General features: G+C 50.4%; 1 protein-coding gene across 1 annotated transcript in view; it reads right to left on the minus strand.

The window, feature by feature from the left end:
* FANCM (FA complementation group M) overlaps positions 1-21803 on the minus strand; it is a 59779-nt gene that overhangs the window by 13826 nt on the left and 24150 nt on the right. The window contains exons 5-13 of the mRNA XM_056493770.1: positions 21633-21764; positions 20719-20851; positions 20453-20581; positions 19938-20039; positions 18332-18519; positions 15296-15502; positions 10723-10942; positions 6110-6267; positions 5432-5593 (exon numbers count right to left, since the gene is read on the minus strand). Coding sequence (XP_056349745.1) covers positions 5432-5593; positions 6110-6267; positions 10723-10942; positions 15296-15502; positions 18332-18519; positions 19938-20039; positions 20453-20581; positions 20719-20851; positions 21633-21764 — 1431 coding nt within the window. The remainder of the gene's footprint in view (positions 1-5431; positions 5594-6109; positions 6268-10722; positions 10943-15295; positions 15503-18331; positions 18520-19937; positions 20040-20452; positions 20582-20718; positions 20852-21632; positions 21765-21803) is intronic.

Below are 21803 nucleotides of genomic sequence, written 5' to 3' on the forward strand. Positions count from 1 at the left end.
CTCCAAAACTTACAAAGCCAAAACTCAAACTACTAGCCCCAAAAACAATCAAAATACAACCCCCAAAACCTACAAACCCAAACCAAATCAAACTATAACCTCCAAAACTTACAAACCCAAAACTCAAACTACAAGCCCCAAAAACAATCAAAATACAACCCCTAAAACCTTCAAACACAAAATTAATCAAAGTACAGTCCCCAAAACCTATGAACCCAAAACAAAACTATAACCCCTAAAACCTCCAAACCCAAACCAAACTATAACTCCCAAAATCTACAAACCCAAACTCACAGTACAACCTCCAAATCTTCCAAACCCAAAACTCAAACTAAACCCCCCAAACCAAACAAAATACAACCCTCAAAACCTACAAATCCAAAACCCCTGAAATACAACCCCTAAAACCTCCAAACCCAAACCAAACTACAATTCCCAAAATCTACAAACCCAAACTCACAGTACAACCTCCAAAACCTCCAAACCCAAAATTCAAACTAAACCCCCCAAACCAAACAAAATACAACCCCCAAAACCTACAAATCCAAAACCCCTCAAACACAACCCCTAAAACCTCCAAGTTCCCCATATTTGCTGTGGCTGCCCCTGGACCCCTGGCAGTGCCAGCCTGGGGCAGTGGCAGGGGTGGCACTGGGGGGGATTTAAGGTCCTTTAACCCAAACCAGTCTGGGACTGTGGGATTCTCCCCCATCAGCAGGATCAGCCAGGAGATTTCCCAGGAATGTCCCAGGTCCCTGCACACCCCTGGGAACCCTGGGAGCCTGGCAGTGCTGCTGGGGCCAGGAACAGCCCAGCAGCCAAATTTAGCATCTAGGCCAGAGCTCAGTGACCTGGCTGGGGCTCTGGCTTGTGTAACTGCTCCACTTTGCAGGATCAAGCACCCAGCACAATCCCACTCCAAACACTTTCTCCTGACCACAGTGCTGTCCCAGGCAGGCAGTTTGGGCACATTTGGAATTAGCACAGTTTGGCCTGAACGTGCACAACTTGTGGAACCTTAAATTACCTGCTCAGCTCCCCTCTGCCCCACAGGGTTCCAGGGTGTACCAGCTCCTCAGAAAATAGGTCAGCATCACTCTGAGATTATTGAACTCAATCAATGACCCTGCCTGGAGTCACTGATTCATTTCAAGAAACAAAATGTATTTTAGAATAGAAAATAGGAACAGAAAAGTAAACAGCATATTAAAATTTTCATTTTCAATATGGAAATATACCCATTCTGCTAATGGGTAATTACATGTTAATGGGTAATTCTGTGTAATTATACTCATTCTGTTTGCCAGTTTTTAAATTTAAGGCTTCAAGTACCAAAATTGGAATTACCCCATCTGCCCCCAGAAGCTGCTTTGGATTTACATTTTCTAACAAGATTCATCTGCCTGATAAAAACCTGGTGATGTTGCTATTTGAAAATTGAAGATAAATCTGTGGACAGCTACAATGTGGATTTTTAACAATTAGAACTCCTTTAACTGGAAGCCTGAGTTAGCCATGCAGAATTCCCCCTTTGGGTGTTCTGGCTGAGCAGATGCTGCTCCCCAAACCCTCCCCATCCCCCCCATCCTGCAGGGCTGTGAAGCTCCTTTCCAGCCCAAACCTTTCTGTCATCCCAGGAATATTTTCTGATCATATTTTCCATGTATTACCCAAACTGCTGCAGCCCCAGAGATCAGTGCCCAAAGCTCCCCCAGTTCTGGTGCTCTGTGAGGGCCCTGCTCCCCTCCCAGAGCTCACAATAACCATTTACTCATTCCCATGGTCAGTGCCCAAAGCTCCCCCAGTTCTGGTGCTCTGAGTGCCCTGCTCCCCTCCCAGAGCTCACAATAACCATTTACTCATTTACTCATCACTCCTTCCAGGAACTGAATGAGCAGAAGAATCAATCCCTGTTCCAGAACACACTTCAGGGGAAGAAGCACTGTCAAAAACTTGTTTTTGGAGGTTTTAGTGTGTTACAGGAGATGATCTTTAAGAATTTATTTAGTTGAGTCATGGAAGAAGCCTGAGGGACAGAAACCCCAATGTCCTTCTACCAAACTGAGAAAATTCTCTCCCTAACATCACATTATTCATGGATCTGCTCATTCTCTTGGGTTTTGCTTTCTGCAAATAAAAACAGCCAAAGATCCCTAAAAAGAAAGATGATGACAAAATCCAGGGTATGGGCTCTGGCAAATATGGGTACAGGATCAATAAAGAGGCTGAGGAGGTGATGTTCAAGAACATCAGGATATAAATCAGGGTGCCCAGAGCAGCTGTGGCTGTCCTGGGTCCCTGGCAGTGCCCAAGGCCAGGCTGGAGCAGCTGGGACAGTGGGAGGTGTCCCTGCCATGGCAGGGCTGGGATTTAGGGTCCCTCAACCCAAACCACCCCAGCATCCCATAATAACAATCCCATTAACTGAGAACAGGCCCTGCCCCAGCTGGGATATCCCTCTCTCTGTGCTCAGCACTGGCAGAGCTGGCAGCTGAGGCCAGGGGTTCATGGTTGGGCTGGGAAGGAGCATCCAGCCCCCCTCCCAAATCCCTGGGACTTCTCACTGGGAGCACAACCCCAGTGCCAGCAGAGGCACCAGGCACCTGCAATCAGGGCTCAGCAGCCCAGCCCTGCTCCCAGGCAGTGCTTGCACTCAAAAAATTTGGCAAAGGAGATCAGAAGAAGCAATTCAAAGGAACTACTTTAGTTGGAGAGCTGAGATTTTGGCACCTCAACCTCCAAAACCAGCCCAAATCCTTCCACCTTCTCTGGAAACAGAAGTTTTGACACATCTCAGAGGAGGATTTTAATCAGAGAGAATTTACTGGCAGTGAGGGTCTAAAAAATCCCAGATGAAACCATTTAATTGTCCTTACTTGAATAATTTTTAACTTTGCATTCAGGGTCTCCTGAGAAAAAAGGCCCAGCTGGCTGAAAACACCAAATTTCCTGGGAAACCTGGACAAACCACCCCCACTGAAAGGATTACTCTGCCCAGCCTGAGTTCCAAACAGCACAGCTTGATTTACAAAAAATGCTTCAAAGAGATTGAATTATTTTGCAGAAGGATAACTTGATTTGTTCCCATTTTGCACCAAGAATCCCCCTGGGAGTAAATCCCCCATCTGCCCCACAGGTGTTGCTGTAGCAATAAAGTCCCCAGGGCATTAAAGGCTTTGCTGGATCTGCCTTTTCCAGGGGTCACTTTTGGGGCTTCTTTGGCTTTTTTTATTTTCTTTTGACTGGGCCAACTTCTTCTCTAAGATTTTAAGAAATATAATTTTTGGCCAACCATTTTCACTTCATCTATTAAAAAAAAAAAAAAGCCTTTAAATTGACTTTTAAAGCTATCATACAAAATACAAATTTCTTGCATCACTGAATGAGTGCAAGGAAAAAAAAAAGCCACACATCAGTGAATTTCTTCTCTAACAAAAAAGCATCCAAAAAACCACACAAACACTTCTTGTGGTGTATTAAGTCATTACAAATCTCTGAGTGAAATTCTGCCCAGGAAATAATTAAGCAGAAATTTCCAGATCATTTGGTTATTCACAGTAAAATAAGGATTTGCCTGATTTTGTGTTTTATCCCCCAGCAGGAGAATCCTCAATAAAGCTGTAGTGTGAGGTTCCCTCTCTGGTATTTTAGGAAAGAGCTTTGGCCTGTATTGGTGTTAAACCCCTCTGCTCATTAACCAACGTCAGCCAGATCAGCTGGGGGTGATCAGCCCTGGAATATTTATAGAATATACACCTGGGGCACATCCAAGCAAACCCTTCCAGCAGAGAATCAGGGAATGGCTGGAAGGGCCTCAAATCCCCCCCAGAGCCATGGCAGGGACACCTCCCACTGTCCCAGTGTCCAGCCTGGCCTTGGGCACTGCCAGGGATCCAGGGGCAGCCACAGCTGCTCTGGCAATCCCAGCCCAGCCAGGAATTCCCAATTCCCAACATCCCATCCATCCCTGCCCCTGGCAGTGTCCCATTCCCTGTGTCCTGTCCCTCCATCCCTGTCCCCAGCCCCTCTCCAGCTCTCCTGGATCCCTCCAGGCTCTGGGCTCTCCCTGGACCCTTCTCCTCTCCAGGGGAACATTCTGAATCCCAGTGGGAACTCCCAGCCTTGGGAACACTGTCAGTGCCTCCAGGGAAGGCAGGGCTGGCTCCAGGGAATGTCACTGAAACTCCCAGCCCAGAGCTCAGGGGCAGAGCTCACTGATCACACCAGCACAAAGCTGCATCTCCCCTGTCTCTGGAGCACTGCTGGTGTCCCTGGACTGGCACCAGTTGGTTCAGGGCAGGAAAGAGCCCAGTTTAAACCCCTGGTGCCAGTGCTGGCTCCAGCCCTGCCAGGGCTTTGCTTCTCCCTGGGATTCCCCAATGGTGAGTGCTGGGCCTTGTGTCACCCCCTGTGCTCCTGGGGACACTTTGGGCACACAGGGACACCCTGGGAGGGTTCCTCCCCTAAATGAGGAAACTCCACAGCTGCACCTCTGGAACTCACACTGGGGCACCTTCCCATTCCTGAGCCATTCCTGAGCCATTCCTGCCATCCCTCCTCTCCCTGCCCTGTGTCCTGACCCCAGCTGGGCACAGGGGTCTCACAGCAGTCAGGAATGGCTCTCTCTGTGGGATGGAGAAGCTTTGCTGAGCTGGCCAGGTCTGTTCCAGCCTCCCACTCACACCCTCAGAGCAAGGAGCACAACTACAATGTCTCCATTCTCCCCCTTGATTAGTCCTGCTGTTATTCAGGGAGCTCTGGCAGCTTAGCAACAGCTTCTGATGACCTAAAAAACTTCCACGTGCTGAAAGGCAACATTTGGGGAGCTCAGCTGGAGGGAAAAATGATGTGGGGAACCATTGAAGCCTCCATCCAGCTCTGCATCCACTTCCCTGTGCCTTGCAGAGGGATTTCTGCATCCATCCCTGCCAGAAACCAAAATTCCCAACTCCCAAATCCATTCCCAACTCCCATAAGTGTTTGTTTGGCTTAGCTCCTCTTATCCCTTAATTCTTAGGAACAATTTGCTTTTTAGTTCAAAAACACAAATCACAAATCCCCTGTAACATGCCATGAGCTCCTGCATGACTTTCCTGGGATGTTTTTGATGTACACACGACACCAAACTCTTCCCAATTCCTGGAATAGCTCTGATCCCCCTTGGTGGCTTTGCCCCTTGGCAGTTGGAGCTCTTGTATTTAATGTCACAGGTTGATACTGGAATCCATTAAACTGATTCAAGGGTGGGGTTTTCTCCCAATGCAGGGAAACACTTCAACAGTCTGTGTGGAAAAGAATCACAGCATAGCAGAGGGAGACACTGAAACAAGATTAAATACACATAATTCATTCCACAATTATTGTTTTTCTTTTTAAATGTCATTGTTTAACTGTTCTAGCTGTGCATTCAGCCCCTGGGCAGGTTTCCTACCTGCTGGTGCCTCATGAGCTCCATCATTTGCATGGCCCCGATGAAGAGGTGACAACGATCCGAGTGCTCCACCAGGCAGGTGGGCAGGGGCTGGTTCTGCCACAGGCTCCACTCACACAGGGAGAGCTCCCGGGCCCCCCCCTCGGGCCCCTGCAGGCCGAGCTGCCATGGAAAGGACATTTTCAGCAAGCAATTGTAAAGCAAAACTCCTCTGGCAGGCCCAGTAAATGCAGAGAAGGATTTAAACGTTAAACACAGGTTTGAGTCTGGTCTAAAATAAAAATATCAGGAGCAACCTGGGCTGGGGAAGGTGCCCAGGGCAGGGGTGGAATGAGATGAGTTTGAGATCCCTTTAAACCCAAACCATCCTGGGACTGTGAATAGAGCATCCTGCATGGAATTCTTAAAAACAGGAGCAGAACTTAATGGATATTGAGTCTTCCTAATACATTTTTTAATTTATGACCCAATTTTTAATTTACAGACCTAACTTTTCACTTATAGACCCAACCTCAAAACCATTTCAAACATCCAATTTCTAAATTCTTAACCCCCAAAACCCACATGTAAATCTCTAAAAGGCATTTTTATAACAGACTTCCTTCAAATCCAGAGTTAACTCTGCTATTTCCAGCATCCTTCAGGTCTTGTGTCAAATAATCATTGCAGGGAACTCACTGGAGTTTCTTCCAGGTTCTCTAAGGTTTCAAACTGAGCTCGAGGCAATACTGGCTCCTTTATCCCATCACTTTCCTTAATCCTGTAGAGTCTGTCCCATATTTCAAACTCCTCAGGTGACAAGGACCAGCTCTCATGGGACTTAATTTGTTTTTGGCCTGTGGGGGGAAAAACAACAACAGGAAAACATTACCTGCTGTAGGAAAAGGGATGCACAGAATAAAGAACTTGGTGTGGCACCAGGCACAAAAAGACAAAAAAAAAAAATCTCTGACCCACAATCAAAACCAGACAGAGAGAATCTGAAACCAGGGACAAGCACCCAGAGAGTGTTAATGCTTTATATGGATAAATATCATTAAACAGCAGTTTTGTGGGGGGCAGAATATAAATATAGACAGATGTAAATCACTATCCCAAGTAATGCCACACAGCCCTGGGTGGGAAGTGATTCCAAAGAATCACAGTTAAGGTGATTGTTTGCAGGCCAGATGTGTGATGCTGGGAATAAAACAATGAAGGTTATTTGCCAGTGTCTGTGCACACAGGATTTGGGGTTAATCTCTTTTGGGAATTAATGCCACAGAAGAGGAATCAGCCTGGAGCTCTCAATCCAGCTGCCAGGGGCTGTGTCTGCACAGAGCAAACCCTGAGTCCAAGCCCTGCTCAGGAAAACCTGGAAGAATGAACCAAAACTGACTTTTTCAGGCCTGAAAAATCCCAGAAGATCAACATTGCTGTAAAGTATTTCTGACTCCAGTGTAGGAGATGTCACATTCCTGAAGAGATAACACCCAGGCCAAGGACCTGGCAGAGGAGGAAAAAAGAGACCTGAAGGAAAAGGAAATGAAAATTCTCAGAGAAGCATTTGGAATCATGGAATGCTGAGTGGGAAGGGACTCACAGGGATCACAGGATCAGGAATATCCTGAGTGGGAAGGGACCCACAGGGATCACAGGATCAGGAATATCTGAGTGGGAAGGGACCCAAAGGATCAGGAATGTTGAGTGAGAAGGGACCCAGAGGGATCAGGAATATCCTGAGTGGGAAGGGACACACAGGGATCACAGGATCAGGAATATCTGAGTGGGAAGGGACCCACAGGGATCACAGGATCAGGAATACCCTGAGTGGGAAGGGACCCACAGGATCAGGAATGTTGAGTGGGAAGGGACCCACAGGGATCACAGGATCAGGAATGTTGAGTGAGAAGGGACCCAGAGGGATCAGGAATATCCTGAGTGGGAAGGGACACACAGGGATCACAGGATCAGGAATGTCCCAAATGAGAAGGGATCCACAGGGATCAGGAATACCCTGAGTGGGAAGGGACACACAGGGATCACAGGATCAGGAATATCCTGAGTGGGAAGGGACCCCCAAAGCCCAGCCAGCCCCCACAGTCCCAGGCTGGCTGTCCCAGGGCTCCAGGGGCTCTGGCAGCCTGGGCTGTGCCCACCCCCTGCCCTGAGCTCTGCTGCCCTCCAGCCCAGCTGGCAGCAGCAGTGGCTCAGGGCTGTGCTCCTGCTCCCTGGGACAGACAAGATGATCCCTGATACCAGCCCAGCTGATCCCAGCAACCTGCCAGGAACAGACAATTCCCAGAGCTCTGGGGAGCACAGGGAGCCCAGAACATTCCCCAGACACAAAGCAAGAGGCAGCTGGGCAAGCAGGAGTGCTGCCAGCAGAGAAGGGGAGGGCAGGGAGAACATGCCCATCCTCAGGGAGGCTGTTTGGATCCAGGCTGGGAATCTCCTGCAGTCCCTGGCACAGCCTCTCCCCTCCTTGGGAAGCAGCTGTGCTGTCCCACAGGTAATTATCCTCCAGAACATTCCCAGTGAGGGATGCCAGGCCCTACCACACAAACAGCTCTCAAATAATCCAGGTTATTTTCCTTGTTTCTCTCCAGAACCAAGGAATTGTCATTGTCCTTGAAGTGGGAAGAGAGCAAGAATTAGCCACAGGCAACTGGAAAGGCATGAAAACCCCACAGAGGTCTAAACACCAAAGCAGGTGTTGGTAATCCTAAAAATCCTAAAAACCAATCACCATTAGGATAAAAGCAGCAAATATAGAAATAACATGAAACTGTAAAATCAAACAAAACCCACAGTTATTGATGACTCAAAATTGATCAGGGTGAAAGGAGGGAGTGGGTGAATTGTGGAAACCACAAAGAATTAAGAAAATGAGATTTCATCTGGACAAAAGCAAAAAGAAAAAGGAGTTAGTGGAGACTGGAATGAGACTCAGCCTCCAGGAACAACAACATTAACATGCTCCTCACTTTAGCAAACTCCTAAAGAAACTCCTAAACAAAATCCAAAGATCAAAAAGAAAAAAGAATCTTAAAATACAAGATATTATATAAGAGGATGATGGAGTAAAGGATTTTTTGGCTGCACTTTTTGAAGGAGAGCTCTGAAAAGTGAAGGACACACTTGGTTAATGATGGAGCAGCTCAAGACAAGGATCCTTCTGGGGCTAAACACCAAAAGTTATGGAAGAGGTTTTGAAGAGGAAGAGGGGTGTAAAATTAATAGAAATTGGATCAAATTAAAAAGAACAGAAATGTATATTTTTTCAGGTAATGAGTGACAGGAGCAGAGGAAATGGCCTCAGGCTGTGCCAGGGAAGGTTCAGGTTGGACAAGGGGAGGAATTTCTTCATGGAAAGGGTGGCCAGGCCTTGGAAGGGCCCAGGGCAGGGCTGGAGTCCCCATCCCTGGGGGATTCACAGCCCTGTGGAGGTGGCACTTGGGAAGGGTTGGACTCCATGCACTCAGAGGGGTTTTCCAGCCTAAATGGTTCCATGGTTGTATTTATTCTGACAAGAAAATGAGGAGAATGCTAAATTCCTATGATAATTCAGCCCATGACAGCTCAGCTTCTGCCATGGAGAAACCTGAGGATGAATGGAGCTCAAGAACAAAGTGAGAGCAGAGATAAGGGCACACCCAGCTCACCCAGTGCTGCCAGCTGCACCAGTTTATATCCTGGAAACTCCTTTCCTTGTCCTCTCTTGGAGCTTTATCCTGAGTGCCACTAAAATCAGGAGCAGCCCCTGGTTCACCCAGCAGTGAAGGGGATTCCACACAAGGCTGGTGCTCAGTGACCTGCACAGGCCAGGCCTGGCTGGCAGGAGGGGCACTGGGCCCTGGCCACCCTGGGGACAATGCCCTGGGGACAATGCCCTGGGCACTTTGGGGACAATGCCCTGGGGACAATGCCCTGGGCACCCTGGGGACAATGCCCTGGCCACCCTGGGGACAATGCCCTGGGGACAATGCCCTGGCCACCCTGGGGACAATGCCCTGGGCACCCAGGGGACAATGCCCTGGGCACTTTGGGGACAATGCCCTGGGGACAATGCCCTGGCCACCCTGGGGACAATGCCCTGGCCACCCTGGGGACAATGCCCTGGGGACAATGCCCTGGGGACAATGCCCTGGCCACCCTGGGGACCTGCCCTGGCCACCCTGGGGACAATGCCCTGGGGACAATGCCCTGGGCACCCTGGGGACAATGCCCTGGGCACCCAGGGGACAATGCCCTGGCCACTTTGGGGACAATGCCCTGGGGACAATGCCCTGGCCACCCTGGGGACAATGCCCTGGGGACAATGCCCTGGCCACCCTGGGGACAATGCCCTGGCCACTTTGGGGACAATGCCCTGGGGACAATGTCCTGGCCACCCTGGGGACCTGCCCTGGGGACAATGCCCTGGCCACCCTGGGGACAATGCCCTGGCTACTTTGGGGACTCAGCCCTGGCCACATTTGGGGACTCAGCCCTGGCTACTTTGGGGAGCCAGCACCCACAGCCCTGGAGCTGCTCCCACAGGTGGCTCTCACCAGGGGCTCTGGCTAATTCCAGCCCTGCAGTGCTGTCCCACAGCAGGAACACTCATTATCATTTTCTTCATGCCCTCCCTGCTCGTTTCTCTTTTCTAGGACAGACCAACAAATGCTCCAAAATGATTCTTTTCACTCCATGTTGTGCTCTGTTTTCCAGCAGCTGTGTCTGTTTAATCAGAAATAAGAAGTTTCCCAAGGCTCTGAGTTTATTCTTTCAAGAAGTTGCTGCTGGTCTTTACAGAGAGCACTACCAAGGAGATGGAACATGGAAATTCCCAGGTATTTATAAAAAGTAGCTCTTGTTTCCCATCTCAGGATTGTGTTCAGTTTCCTGAGCATTCCCATGCCACTGAACTGCACCAGCTAAAAAGCCTCCAAGAGAATTTTCCTAATTTTCCTCTGCACAACTCATAAATATCCTACCCTTGATCACTCCTTCTCCTCACATCAAAACCCTTCAGTTTTCAAGCATTTCTATTCCATTGCCATTCACAAAGCAGGATGGCCAGAGCAGCTGTGGCTGCCCCACCCTGGCAGAGCCTGGGGCAGGGGAGGGTCCCTCCAAGCCAATCCAGCCTGAAGCTCTGGGATGAACACCTGCAGCTGCAGCTGCTGCCCTTCAGTGGTGAGTCCATGCACAAAGGTGACCAGGGATGACCAAGGGCAGAGCTGAGAGGAGCAGCCTGAGCTGCCAGTGACCCTGCAGAGCCCCAGGAGAGAGGGCTGCCAGCGCTGCAAACACCATAATCCTCTTACCAGGGACACAGAGAGCAGATCTGTGCTGCAGGGAGCTGCACCTCCTCCCTCTGGAAAGCATCCTGGGCTCCTCCTTCTCAGCAGTGATGAACATTTTGTGCACTTGGGGGTTGATGCCTTCTGGAACCATCCGTGGGCTGTGCTGGTAGAAACGAAGGGTTTTGTTCCCTGAAATGGCTTTGTTGATGCTCCTTTTGTTACACTGGCTCTGGTTGTAGGTCTGAAAGAGAAGGTGAATAGATAAATCATCTGCTGATTGATTGTTCCTTCACAGCTTTTGAGCACCTCGGTGTCTGTGGGGTTGCTCATTATTTTCTGTTCCCTCAGCAAGCTGTTGTTTGGTTTGGGGTTTCTAATGGACCAGAAGCAGGCACAGCACTGGAGAGTGAGAAAGGAGCACAGCCCTTGCCTGGGGGAAGTGACAATCTGCCACTGATACAGGGATGATGTAAATTAGATTACATCAGGAACAGGGAAAGGAGCTCAAGCAAAAAAAAAAAAGAAAAAAAAAAAAGGCCTGAGATGATTTGTTGATGTCATGAGTGCTCTGAGTCCTTTTAATTACACTCATTGTGCAATGGAGAAACCAGTGGGGAAAGTGAGGAGAGAACCTGGAGCTCCCTCTGGAACCCCAGGAGGGTTTGTCTGTGCCCAAAGCCCGGTGAGACCCTGATGCTGAGTGCCCCAGGGCAGCTGGGCCTGGCAGAGATCACCCAGGGACAAGGAAGCTGCTCCTCAATAAAACTGCAGGGGCTGGCCATGCTCTCATCAGCCCTCAGGCATCCCAAGAAATCCTACAGCAGGCAAACCCCAGGGTTTTATGGCAGAAAATGTTATCAAATTAACACATCACACAGTTGGGACTTTGGTGGCTTTTCCCTCCCCTGGGCTTCCCTGGGCTGAGCAGCTCCAGGGCACATCCCAAACCCCAGGGGACATCCCAAACCCCAGGGGACATCCCAAACCCATCCCACGCCCAGAGGACATCCCAAACCCCACCTCAGCAGCCCCAGGGGACATCTCCATCCCCATCCCAGCAGTTCCATGGGACATCCCAAACCCCAGGGGACACCCCAAACCCCACCCCAGCAGCTCCAGGGGACATCCCCATCCCCATCCCCATCCCCATTCCCATCCCCATCCCCATCCCCATCCCCATCCCCATCCCCATCCCCATCCCCATCCCTATCCCAGCAGTTCCAGGGGCCTGGGAACACGTGGGAGCCACAGAATTAAAAAAAAAAAAAATATATATATATATATCCCAAAACTAAAACAAAGGTAAAAAAAGCACCACACAAAAAAACCCCAAAATTCCCCCAAAAATTCCCATAAATTAATACATGGACAATTATTTAGCTGCAAATTAAGTGATGGGGAAGAACCTCCACACTGAGTCTTTTTCCAGTTCTGCTAAATTTAAACCCCAACAATAACCCCAAAAAACACCCTTAAGAAAAACCAAACAAACCAACCAAGACAATATTGGTTTGCAATTAAACTTATCTCCTGACCTCAAAATTTTAAAAAAATTATATATAATGACTGTTCTACCTGGGGGGAGGTTCTGCTTCAAAGGTATCTGAGAAAATCTGGGCAACACAGTAATCCAACTACTTCAGTGAAGCTCCAAGGAATTTAAGGGACTATTTTATATCCCATTACAGAGCAGAGCTTTCAACAGCCACCAGCCTCTGTAAGCAGCATGAGAAAATATCTATTTACAATCTCCACTCAGGTTTATCATTTTTAACTCCCATCCCTTCAAAGGGGAAACTTTCTTCCCCTCAGGGAGGATTCTTTGCAGTCTCATTCAGAATTAAATCCCTGCCACCTACAATCCCAGCCAGAGCTAGGGCATGGACTGGAGTAAGTGAAATAACACCCAGAGTCTCAAATTTTGGGTTTACAATTGATTTACACAGATCTTGGATTTACTGGTTTGCACTGCCTTTCACCAGTGATGGCAGCAGGGAGTGGCCAGCCTGTCCTGCCCAAATGGTGCCCAAATCCTGCCCAGATCCTGCCCAAATGATCCTGCCCAAATGATCCTGCCCAAATGATCCTGCCCAAACGCTGCCCAAATCCTGCCCTGCCCTGCCCAGATGCTGCCCAGATGCTGCCCAGATGCTGCCCTGCCCAGCCCTGCCCAGCCCAGCCCAGCCCTGCCCAGCCCTGCCCTGCCCTGCCTGCCCTGCCCAGATCCTGCCCTGCCCAGCCCAGCCCAGCCCAGCCCTGCCAGCCCAGCCCTGTCTGCCCTGCCCAGCCCTGCCAGCCCTGCCCTGCCCAGCCCTGCCCAGCCCTGCCAGCCCTGCCCTGCCCTGCCCAGCCCAGCCCTGCCCATCCCAGCCCTGCCAGCCCAGCCCTGCCCTGCCCTGCCCAGCCCAGCCCTGCCTATCCCAGCCCTGCCAGCCCAGCCCTGCCAGCCCTGCCTGCCCTGCCTGCCCAGCCCTGCCCTGCCCAGCCCTGCCCAGCCCAGCCCTGCCCTGCCAGCCCTGCCCTGCCATCCCTGCCCATCCCAGCCCTGCAGGCTGTGGATGCAGCTGGCCCAGCTGTGCTGGGCTCCCCCAGCTCCCAGCACACTGCCAGTGGCACATGGATGTGTGAGGACAGTCTGTCCCAGGGATGATTAATGATTACTGATTAATGATTAATGCTGCTGTGCCTCAGAGCTGGGCTGCAGGAACCCAGCCAAAGTGGATTTGCACCTGAGCTCATCTCCTCATCCTCACACTCAAGAGCCACCCAAGGCAGCTCTGGGTGCCAGCGTGTCCCCAGCCCAGCAACAGCAGCCTGGGCCAGTGCCACCAGCAGCACTCCAGGGTCCCCTCCCAGCCCCACACCCTCCTCTGCAGCCTTGCAACACCCCTGGAGACTGAGTTTGGTGACAAGGCAGCCTGGGAGAGCTGGGAATGTTCCCTGGAGAGGAGAAGGATCCAGGGAGAGCTGAGGGCACCTGAAGGGATCCAGGAGAGCTGGAGAGGGACTGGGGACAAGGGATGGAGGGACAGGACACAGGGAATGGGACACTGCCAGGGGCAGGGATGGATGGGATGTTGGGAATTGGGAATTCCTGGCTGGGCTGGGATTGCCAGAGCAGCTGTGGCTGCCCCTGGATCCCTGGCAGTGCCCAAGGCCAGGCTGGACACTGGGACAGTGGGAGGTGTCCCTGCCCATCCAGAGGTGGCTCTGGAGATCTCTCAGGTCCCACCCAACCCAAACCACTGCAGGCTCTGTGCTGGAGGTTCCTGTGACAGTGAATGAGGAGGCTGAGCAGAGACTCACCTGGGCAGCAGCTGCAGCTTTGACCCCAGGGACAGGGACAGAGACAGAGACAGGGACAGCACCCAGGGATGGGCTGGGGAGGTTTAGGTTGGATTTGAGGAAAGGTTTAGTTGGATTTCAGGAAGGTTTAGTTGGATTTCAGGATGGTTTAGCTGGATTTCAGGAAGGTTTAGGTTGGATTTCATTAAGATTTAGCTGGATTTCAGGAAGGTTTAGTTGGAATTCAGGAAGGTTTAGCTGGATTTCAGGAAGGTTTAGTTGGATTTCAGGAAGGTTCAGCTGGATTTCAGGAAGGTTTAGTTAGTTTTCAGACAGTTTTAGCTGCATTTCAGACAGTTTTAGCTGGATTTCAGGAAGGTTTAGTTAGTTTTCAGACAGTTTTAGCTGGATTTCAGGAAGGTTTAGGTTGGATGTCAGTGCTGGCACTGCCCAGGCTCCCCAGCTGGCACTACCCGAGGCTGCCGGTGCTGCAGGAGCGCTGGGACAGCACAGCCAGCCCCAGGCTGGGATTGCTGGGGTGTGCAGCAGCAGGGCTGGGATGGCTGGGATGGCTGGGATGGATGGTTGGGATGGTTGGGATGGATGGCTGGGATGGCTGGGATGGCTGGGATGGATGGCTGGGATGGCTGGGATGGCTGGGATGGATGACTGGGATGACTGGGATGTCTGTGATGACTGGGATGGCTGGGATGGCTGGGATGGCTGGGATGTCCGGGATGACTGGGATGTCTGTGATGACTGGGATGACTGGGCTGTCTGTGATGTCAGGATGTCTGCGATGGCTGGGATGGCCGGGATGACTGGGATGTCTGTGATGACTGGGATGACTGGGCTGTCTGTGATGTCAGGATGTCTGCGATGGCTGGGATGACTGGGATGACTGGGATGGCTGGGATGGCTGGGATGACTGGGATGACTGGGATGACTGGGATGACTGGGATGGCCGGGATGGGTGGGATGTCTGATGTCTGTGATGTCTGGGATGGCTGGGATGGGTGGGATGTCTGATGTCTGTGATGGCTGGGATGACTGGGATGGCTGGGATGGGTGGGATGTCTGATGTCTGCGATGGCTGGGATGTCCGGGATGACTGGGATGACTGGGCTGTCTGTGATGTCAGGATGTCTGCAATGGCTGGGATGACTGGGCTGTCTGTGATGTCAGGATGTCTGCGATGGCTGGGATGTCCGGGATGACTGGGCTGTCTGTGATGTCAGGATGTCTGCGATGGCTGGGATGTCCCGGATGTCCCCAGGGTGTGTCCCCGTGTCCCTCCCCCGGCACTCACCCTCTCCTCGCGGCCCCGGGCCAGGATCAGCACGACGCGGCCGCGGCGCCGCCGCCCGGTGCGGCCCATGCGCTGCAGCAGGCGCACGGGGCTGCGCTGCGCGTCCAGGCACACGATCAGATCCACCTCGCCGATGTCCAGCCCCTCCTCGCCCACGCACGTGGACACCAGCGTGTTGTAGCCGCCCTCCCGGAACCGCCGCACCACCTGCGGGGACACGGCAAGGGCGCTCACAGCCCAGCCAGGAGCCTGAGCTGTGCCCGAAAAAACTCATCTGTATCATAAAAGAGCTGATGTGCACCCCAAAACAGCTCATCTGTATCCTAAAAAACTCATCTGTACCCCGAAACAGCTGATGTGCACCCTGAAACAGCTCATCTGTATCCTAAAACACCTCATCTGTATCCTAAAAAAACTCATCTGTACCCCAAAACAGCTGATGTGTACCCTGAAACAGCTCGTCTGTGTCCTAAAAAACTCATTTGTATCATAAAAGAGATGATGTGTACCCTGAAACACCTCATCTGTATCCTAAAAAACTCATTTGTATCATAAACAGCTGATGTGCACCCTGAAACACCTCATCTGTATCCTAAAAAAACTCATTTGTACCCTAAAACAGCTGATGTGTACCCTGAAGCAGCTCATCTGTGTCCTAAAACACCTCATCTGTGCCCTAAAAAACTCATTTGTATCATAAACAGCTGATGTGCACCCAGAAACACCTCATCTGTATCCTAAAAAACTCATTTGTATCATAAACAGCTGATGTGCACCCAGAAACACCTCATCTGTATCCTAAAAAAACTCATCTGTATCCTAAAAAACTCATTTGTATCATAAACAGCTGATGTGCACCCCAAAACAGCTGATCTGTACCCTAAAACACCTCATCTGTGTCCTAAAAAAACTCATCTGTACCCTAAAACAGCTCATCTGTACCCCAAAACAGCTGATGTGTACCCTAAAACACCTCATCTATCCTAAAAAATCTCATCTGTACCCCAAAACAGCTGATCTGTACCCCAAAACACCAACATTCCATCTTTTTAAACATCCCAGCTGCCACCTTGTGATCAAACATCACACCCCAGTGTGACCAACATCAGCATTTCAGCTCTTGAACTGTAAAACAAAAGGCAAAAAGCACTGCTGGGATGGATAGGGAGTTGACAGGAAGGTCTCACAGATGTGTATGTGCAGCAGAAAGATCTTGGAATGCAGAATCTGAAGAAGGAATGGAAATGAAAGCAAGTTTTGATACAGAAGAAAAGAATTGCTGAGCCAGTCTCAGTGGATAACTAAGAAGGAAAATAGTGAGCTGGAAGGAGTTTTTATGGCTCAGAGCAAAGGATAAATCCACCTCAAACAGAAGATGCTTTACCAAGCAAAAAGATTTCACAGGCAAACAAGAAGGTCAGTGTTGCAAGTTGAAAAAAGAATTTTCCACTGCAAGAAAACCACTGTGGGCTGGGCTCTTGTCACCCACAACCTGTGAATTGCTGTCTCCTCTGCATACAAAAAACAGCATTTAATGAGGCACCTGGAGTCCCACATCCCTCCTTTGAAAAGCATAACTTATCCTGCTTCCAACCACAGTGTTCCTGTAAAAATGATCCTCCCAAATTAGCAATTAAGTATTTCAAGGGCTGTCTTTTTTTTAGCTTTGCTAGATCAGAATTAATCTGTTTTATTACATCTTATCTTTCCTACTAGAAGAAAAAAGAAAATCCTACAGCATGTATTCCCACATTTCCCCAGATGTTTGGTACCTAAATTTAGCATTGTTACCATAATGATCAATAATGCTAACATAAGATCAATATATTGTTCTTACTGATCTAAATACATTGAAGTTATTGATCTATTCAGTGAGTACAATTTTGGATACTCTGTCAACCACTGGACTCCACAGGGATTTACTAACAACACTTAGAGCTCAGGCCCTGCCACACAGCCCTGGAGCTGCTGACAGTCAATGCTGTTTGTCACTAACTGCTGTCCCTGTGTCCCCTCCAGCTGCTCCCTGGGGGTGAAACCTCTGCTGTCCCTGTCCCTGTGTCACCTCCAGCTGCTCCCGGGGGCTGTAGCCCCTGCTGTCCCTGTCCCTGTGTCCCCTCCAGCTGCTCCCTGGGGGTGAAACCTCTGCTGTCCCTGTCCCTGCGTCCCCTCCAGCTGCTCCCTGGGGCTGAAACCTCTGCTGTCCCCTCTGTGTCACCTCCAGCTGCTCCCTGGGGGTGAAACCTCTGCTGTCCCTGTCCCTGTGTCACCTCCAGCTGCTCCCTGGGGCTGAAACCTCTGCTGTCCCTGTCCCTGTGTCACCTCCAGCTGCTCCCTGGGGCTGAAGCCCCTGCTGTCCCTGTCCCCTCAGTGTCACCTCCAGCTGCTCCCAGGGGCTGTATCCCCGGCTGTCCCTGTCCCTCAGTGTCACCTCCAGCTGCTCCCGGGGGCTGTAGCCCCGGCTGTCCCTGTCCCTCAGTGTCACCTCCAGCTGCTCCCGGGGACTGAATCCCCTGCTGTCCCCTGTGTCACCTCCAGCTCCTCCCTGTGGGTGCAGCCCCTGCTGTCCCTGTCCCTGTGTCACCTCCAGCTGCTCCCGGGGGCTGTAGCCCCGGCTGCCCCTGTCCCTGTCCCTGTCCCTGTCCCTGTGTCACCTCCAGCTGCTCCCGGGGGCTGTAGCCCCGGCTGCCCCTGTCCCTGTCCCTGTCCCTCAGTGTCACCTCCAGCTGCTCCCGGGGGCTGTAGCCCCGGCTGCCCCTGTCCCTGTCCCTGTCCCTGTGTCACCTCCAGCTGCTCCCGGGGGCTGTAGCCCCGGCTGCCCCGCCCCGAGGCGTGTCCCACGAAGCTCATGGCCCTGCTGTCCCTGTCCCTGTCCCTGTGTCACCTCCAGCTGCTCCCGGGGGCTGTAGCCCCGGCTGTCCCTGTCCCTGTCCCTGTGTCACCTCCAGCTGCTCCCGGGGGCTGTAGCCCCGGCTGCCCCGCCCCGAGGCGTGTCCCACGAAGCTCATGGCCCTGCTGTCCCTGTCCCTGTGTCACCTCCAGCTGCTCCCGGGGGCTGTAGCCCCGGCTGCCCCGCCCCGAGGCGTGTCCCACGAAGCTCATGGCGCGCACGGCCGGCCGCAGCCGCGCCAGCAGCTCGGCGATCTCCTGCACGCTGTCCCGGAACGAGGAGAAGATCATCACCCTCGTGTCCTCAGCTGAGCTGCCGCTCTTCTCTTCACCTGCTGCATTCCAAATGACAGGTTTTAATATAAAAGCATGGGGAACCCCCCCACAAGTTATACATTCACAGTTCTCGTCTCACTTAGTGGGAAAATGGGCAGAGCGTGCTCCAAGATTCACTCCTTGAAAAATCCCTTTTTGGATCAAAGCAGCCTCTAATTTTGGAGAACGGGAGAATGAGAATGACTTTATCTGAGGTGCTGTTACCAAAGTCACTCTGAACAGCTGGGCTTGGATGGGAAGTGTTTTGGAATGATGTTCAGAATGCTGCTGTCTCTGTTTCTCCAGTTTAGGACCCTCAGGACAGCAGAACCAACATCCCACAATCCCAGACTGGTTTGGGTTAAAGGGACATTAAATCCTCCAGTGTCCCAGTGTCCCAGTGTCCAGCCTGGCCTTGGGCACTGCCAGGGATCCAGGGGCAGCCACAGCTGCTCTGGCAATCCCAGCCCAGCCAGGAATTCCCAACTCCTGGGAATTCCAGGGATCCAGGGGCAGCCACAGCTTCCCTGGGCAATGAATGGAACAGAAAAGGCTGGTGCTGTTCCAGGTATGGCTGATGACTTTGGGCATGAATTCCCTCCCTTTCCATCTCAAATGTATGGGTTTTAAAGGAGGGAGGTTGGGAGGACAGAAAGAACTCTGAATGGCAAGGGGAAAAAAAAGAGTGAATTGTATTAAATGCATTGGGACTTATCCTAAAGTTACAAACCCAGAAATGGGAAACAAAGCTGCCCACTAGAAAGCATCAGTCATTTCAAAGGTTTGCTGAGAACACTGCATCCAAGAGAGAAAAAAAAAAACATAAAAAAAGAGGGAAGGGAAGGTCAGAAATTATCAAACTTCACAGAGCACAAAGATCCAAACAGGCAAGATAAAAAGTGAACAAGATGCAAAACAAATGTTATTACTACTCATGTAATCATCCCAAAGGCTGGAATCAGGAAGCTGAAACATCCCAAAACCAAAGAGATCTGAATGATGTCCTCATCAAGGTGAAAAAGAATGAGAGACTGGGCAATGTAACTGAAGGGTTTGAATTTCAAATTGATGCCTCAGAGCTGTTAATTCTTATCCTCAGGCTGGGTATCAGAACTTTTATCCTTAAGGCTCTCAAATGTGTTCATGGAGCTCTGCAGGAGGGACTGGCAGCAAAACTGGGACAGGAGCAGCAGGAAATGTGGCAGCCCCAGGAATGAGCTCCCTATCCCTGATTTACTCAGCTGTTAGAGCAGTTTATATCAAATTAATAATGAGAATTTATAGGAAGTTTTATCTTATAGAAATCTTCTGGTGCAGTTCTTCTAGAGGGGAAGGTGCACAAAGAATCAAAGCAATAAAGCAGAACAAAGGAGGAAATCAGTCAGGAGGAGATTCCTTGTTTCCACTCCCAGTTTTTCTCTGAGCTGTTGGTACTCACCAGAACATCTCTGTTTCCAAGACTTGAAGTGTTCTACTATGATTTCCTCCAGTTTCTTTAATTTTGGATGGCTGTAGACAAATTCCTTTTTCTTTCCCGATTCTAGAAAGGAAATAAAATAATTAAAGATGCAAATAAACCTGGAACAAGCAGGAAGGTTCAGTGAACTCCATTCCCTCCCACTGTAATTATTTGAGTCAAACCCAAATCCTGATATTGGTTCTAAACAAAACAATAAATTCCTGACAGAAGAACGTTTTTGAGAAAGTGATGCTACTTTTGTTAGAGCTGCACTGGAAAAGACTTGCAGTGAAACAGTTTTATTTTAACCTTCATTTTAGAGCAAATTAAAAACTTCAGACATAGAGAACTTGATTGAAAGTAGCTAAAACCATTGAGGGAAGAGAGAGAGGGAGGGGGAGACAATACTGGGAATTTAATCTGGAATAAAGAGCAGCAGCCAGTGCAGCACAACTTTTAAAGAGGAATATTCTGTCCCAAAGGGGAGTCCTGACCTGCTGTGCTGCTGCAAACACCCCCAGAGTCAGGAGCCAGGGCAGTGTCTGAGAAGATGTCCTGCAGCTGCAGGTAGAGCTTCATGAAGTCCTCGTTGCGCCCCAGCTCGTTCTTGGTGCGGGACAAGCCTTGGGAGAGAGTTGGGACAGCTCAGGGTTCCCTGGCTCTCCAAACACACCAGGGGAACACAGCTCCATCTGCAAGCCCTCCTTTTTGTGGCAAAGCAGCCCCAGAGGCAGGGAAGTGCCAGGAGGATGGAGCTCACCTTTGGACCCATCCATGATTCCCCACAGGTAGATGAACAGGGAGCGGGTCCCCACCTGCAGCAGCAGCTCGTACCCGTGGTACAGGCTGATGCACAGGGCAAAGTCTCCTTCTATGATGCCTTGGTGGATCCCCTGGGGACAAAAGCAGACTCAGAGTGGATTAGGAAGTGGCTGAGGAGCAGGAATCCCCCTGCAATTGCTGCCCTAAAGCAGTGACACCTGAGGAGCAGAGCACAGCCAAAGGGATGCCCAGGGAGCAGCCTGGCCAGCAGAGCCCTCAGGGCACAGACTGCACGGTGCTCAGTGCAGCCAATCCCCCAAAAAACTCTCCAAAACACCTCTGTTATCTCCCAAAATCAGCTCACCAACCCTCAGACCGACAGCTGAACCATCAGCATCTGGGAGAACCAGGATCTCTGCACACCCACCCAGGCTATGGAATTAAATCAGGAAAGTTGCCTTGCTTGCACTGAAGGAGATTTCCCATTGCTCTTTCTGAGGTACACAGACCTTTTTTTGGCAATTTTCTTTAAGTTTATAAAATTTGACCATTCCAGGAGGATTTACCAAAAAACAGGAGCAGGAATATATACCTTTGAGGGGAAAAGGAAAACTTGGCTGTCAGTGATTACAATGCAAGTTCTCAAAGCAATTTTATTTAAATTGAGTTCTTGATCTTTTCCTTAAGTTTTCTATAGTGGCATCCAGAAAGGTGGAACAATCAGGAATATTTTATAGATTTCATAAATGATCTTAAAGATTCTCCCCATCCCAAACCATGCTGTAACTCTATGATATTTTATTCCATGGCTAAAAACAGAACTCTACTTAAAATGTCTCTGGAAATAATGCAACAATGGATTATTCCTATTTATTCCCTACTTTAATAGCACAAAATAAATAAAGAACTTACTGCATGTTGTGCAGAGGGGTTCTTCCTGTACTGATCCCTTGCCAGGATGAGCTGGTACTTGGTCAGGCTGGGAATATCCCTCCTGGATAAAACTCCCACCTTAATCAGGCGCCCAGCAAACGCTTCCAGCACCTGCAACCAAAACCCAGCACAGGTGAGGGGGGCTGAGTC

Source organism: Oenanthe melanoleuca, chromosome 5, assembly GCF_029582105.1.
Source record: "Oenanthe melanoleuca isolate GR-GAL-2019-014 chromosome 5, OMel1.0, whole genome shotgun sequence".
NCBI lineage: Eukaryota > Metazoa > Chordata > Aves > Passeriformes > Muscicapidae > Oenanthe > Oenanthe melanoleuca.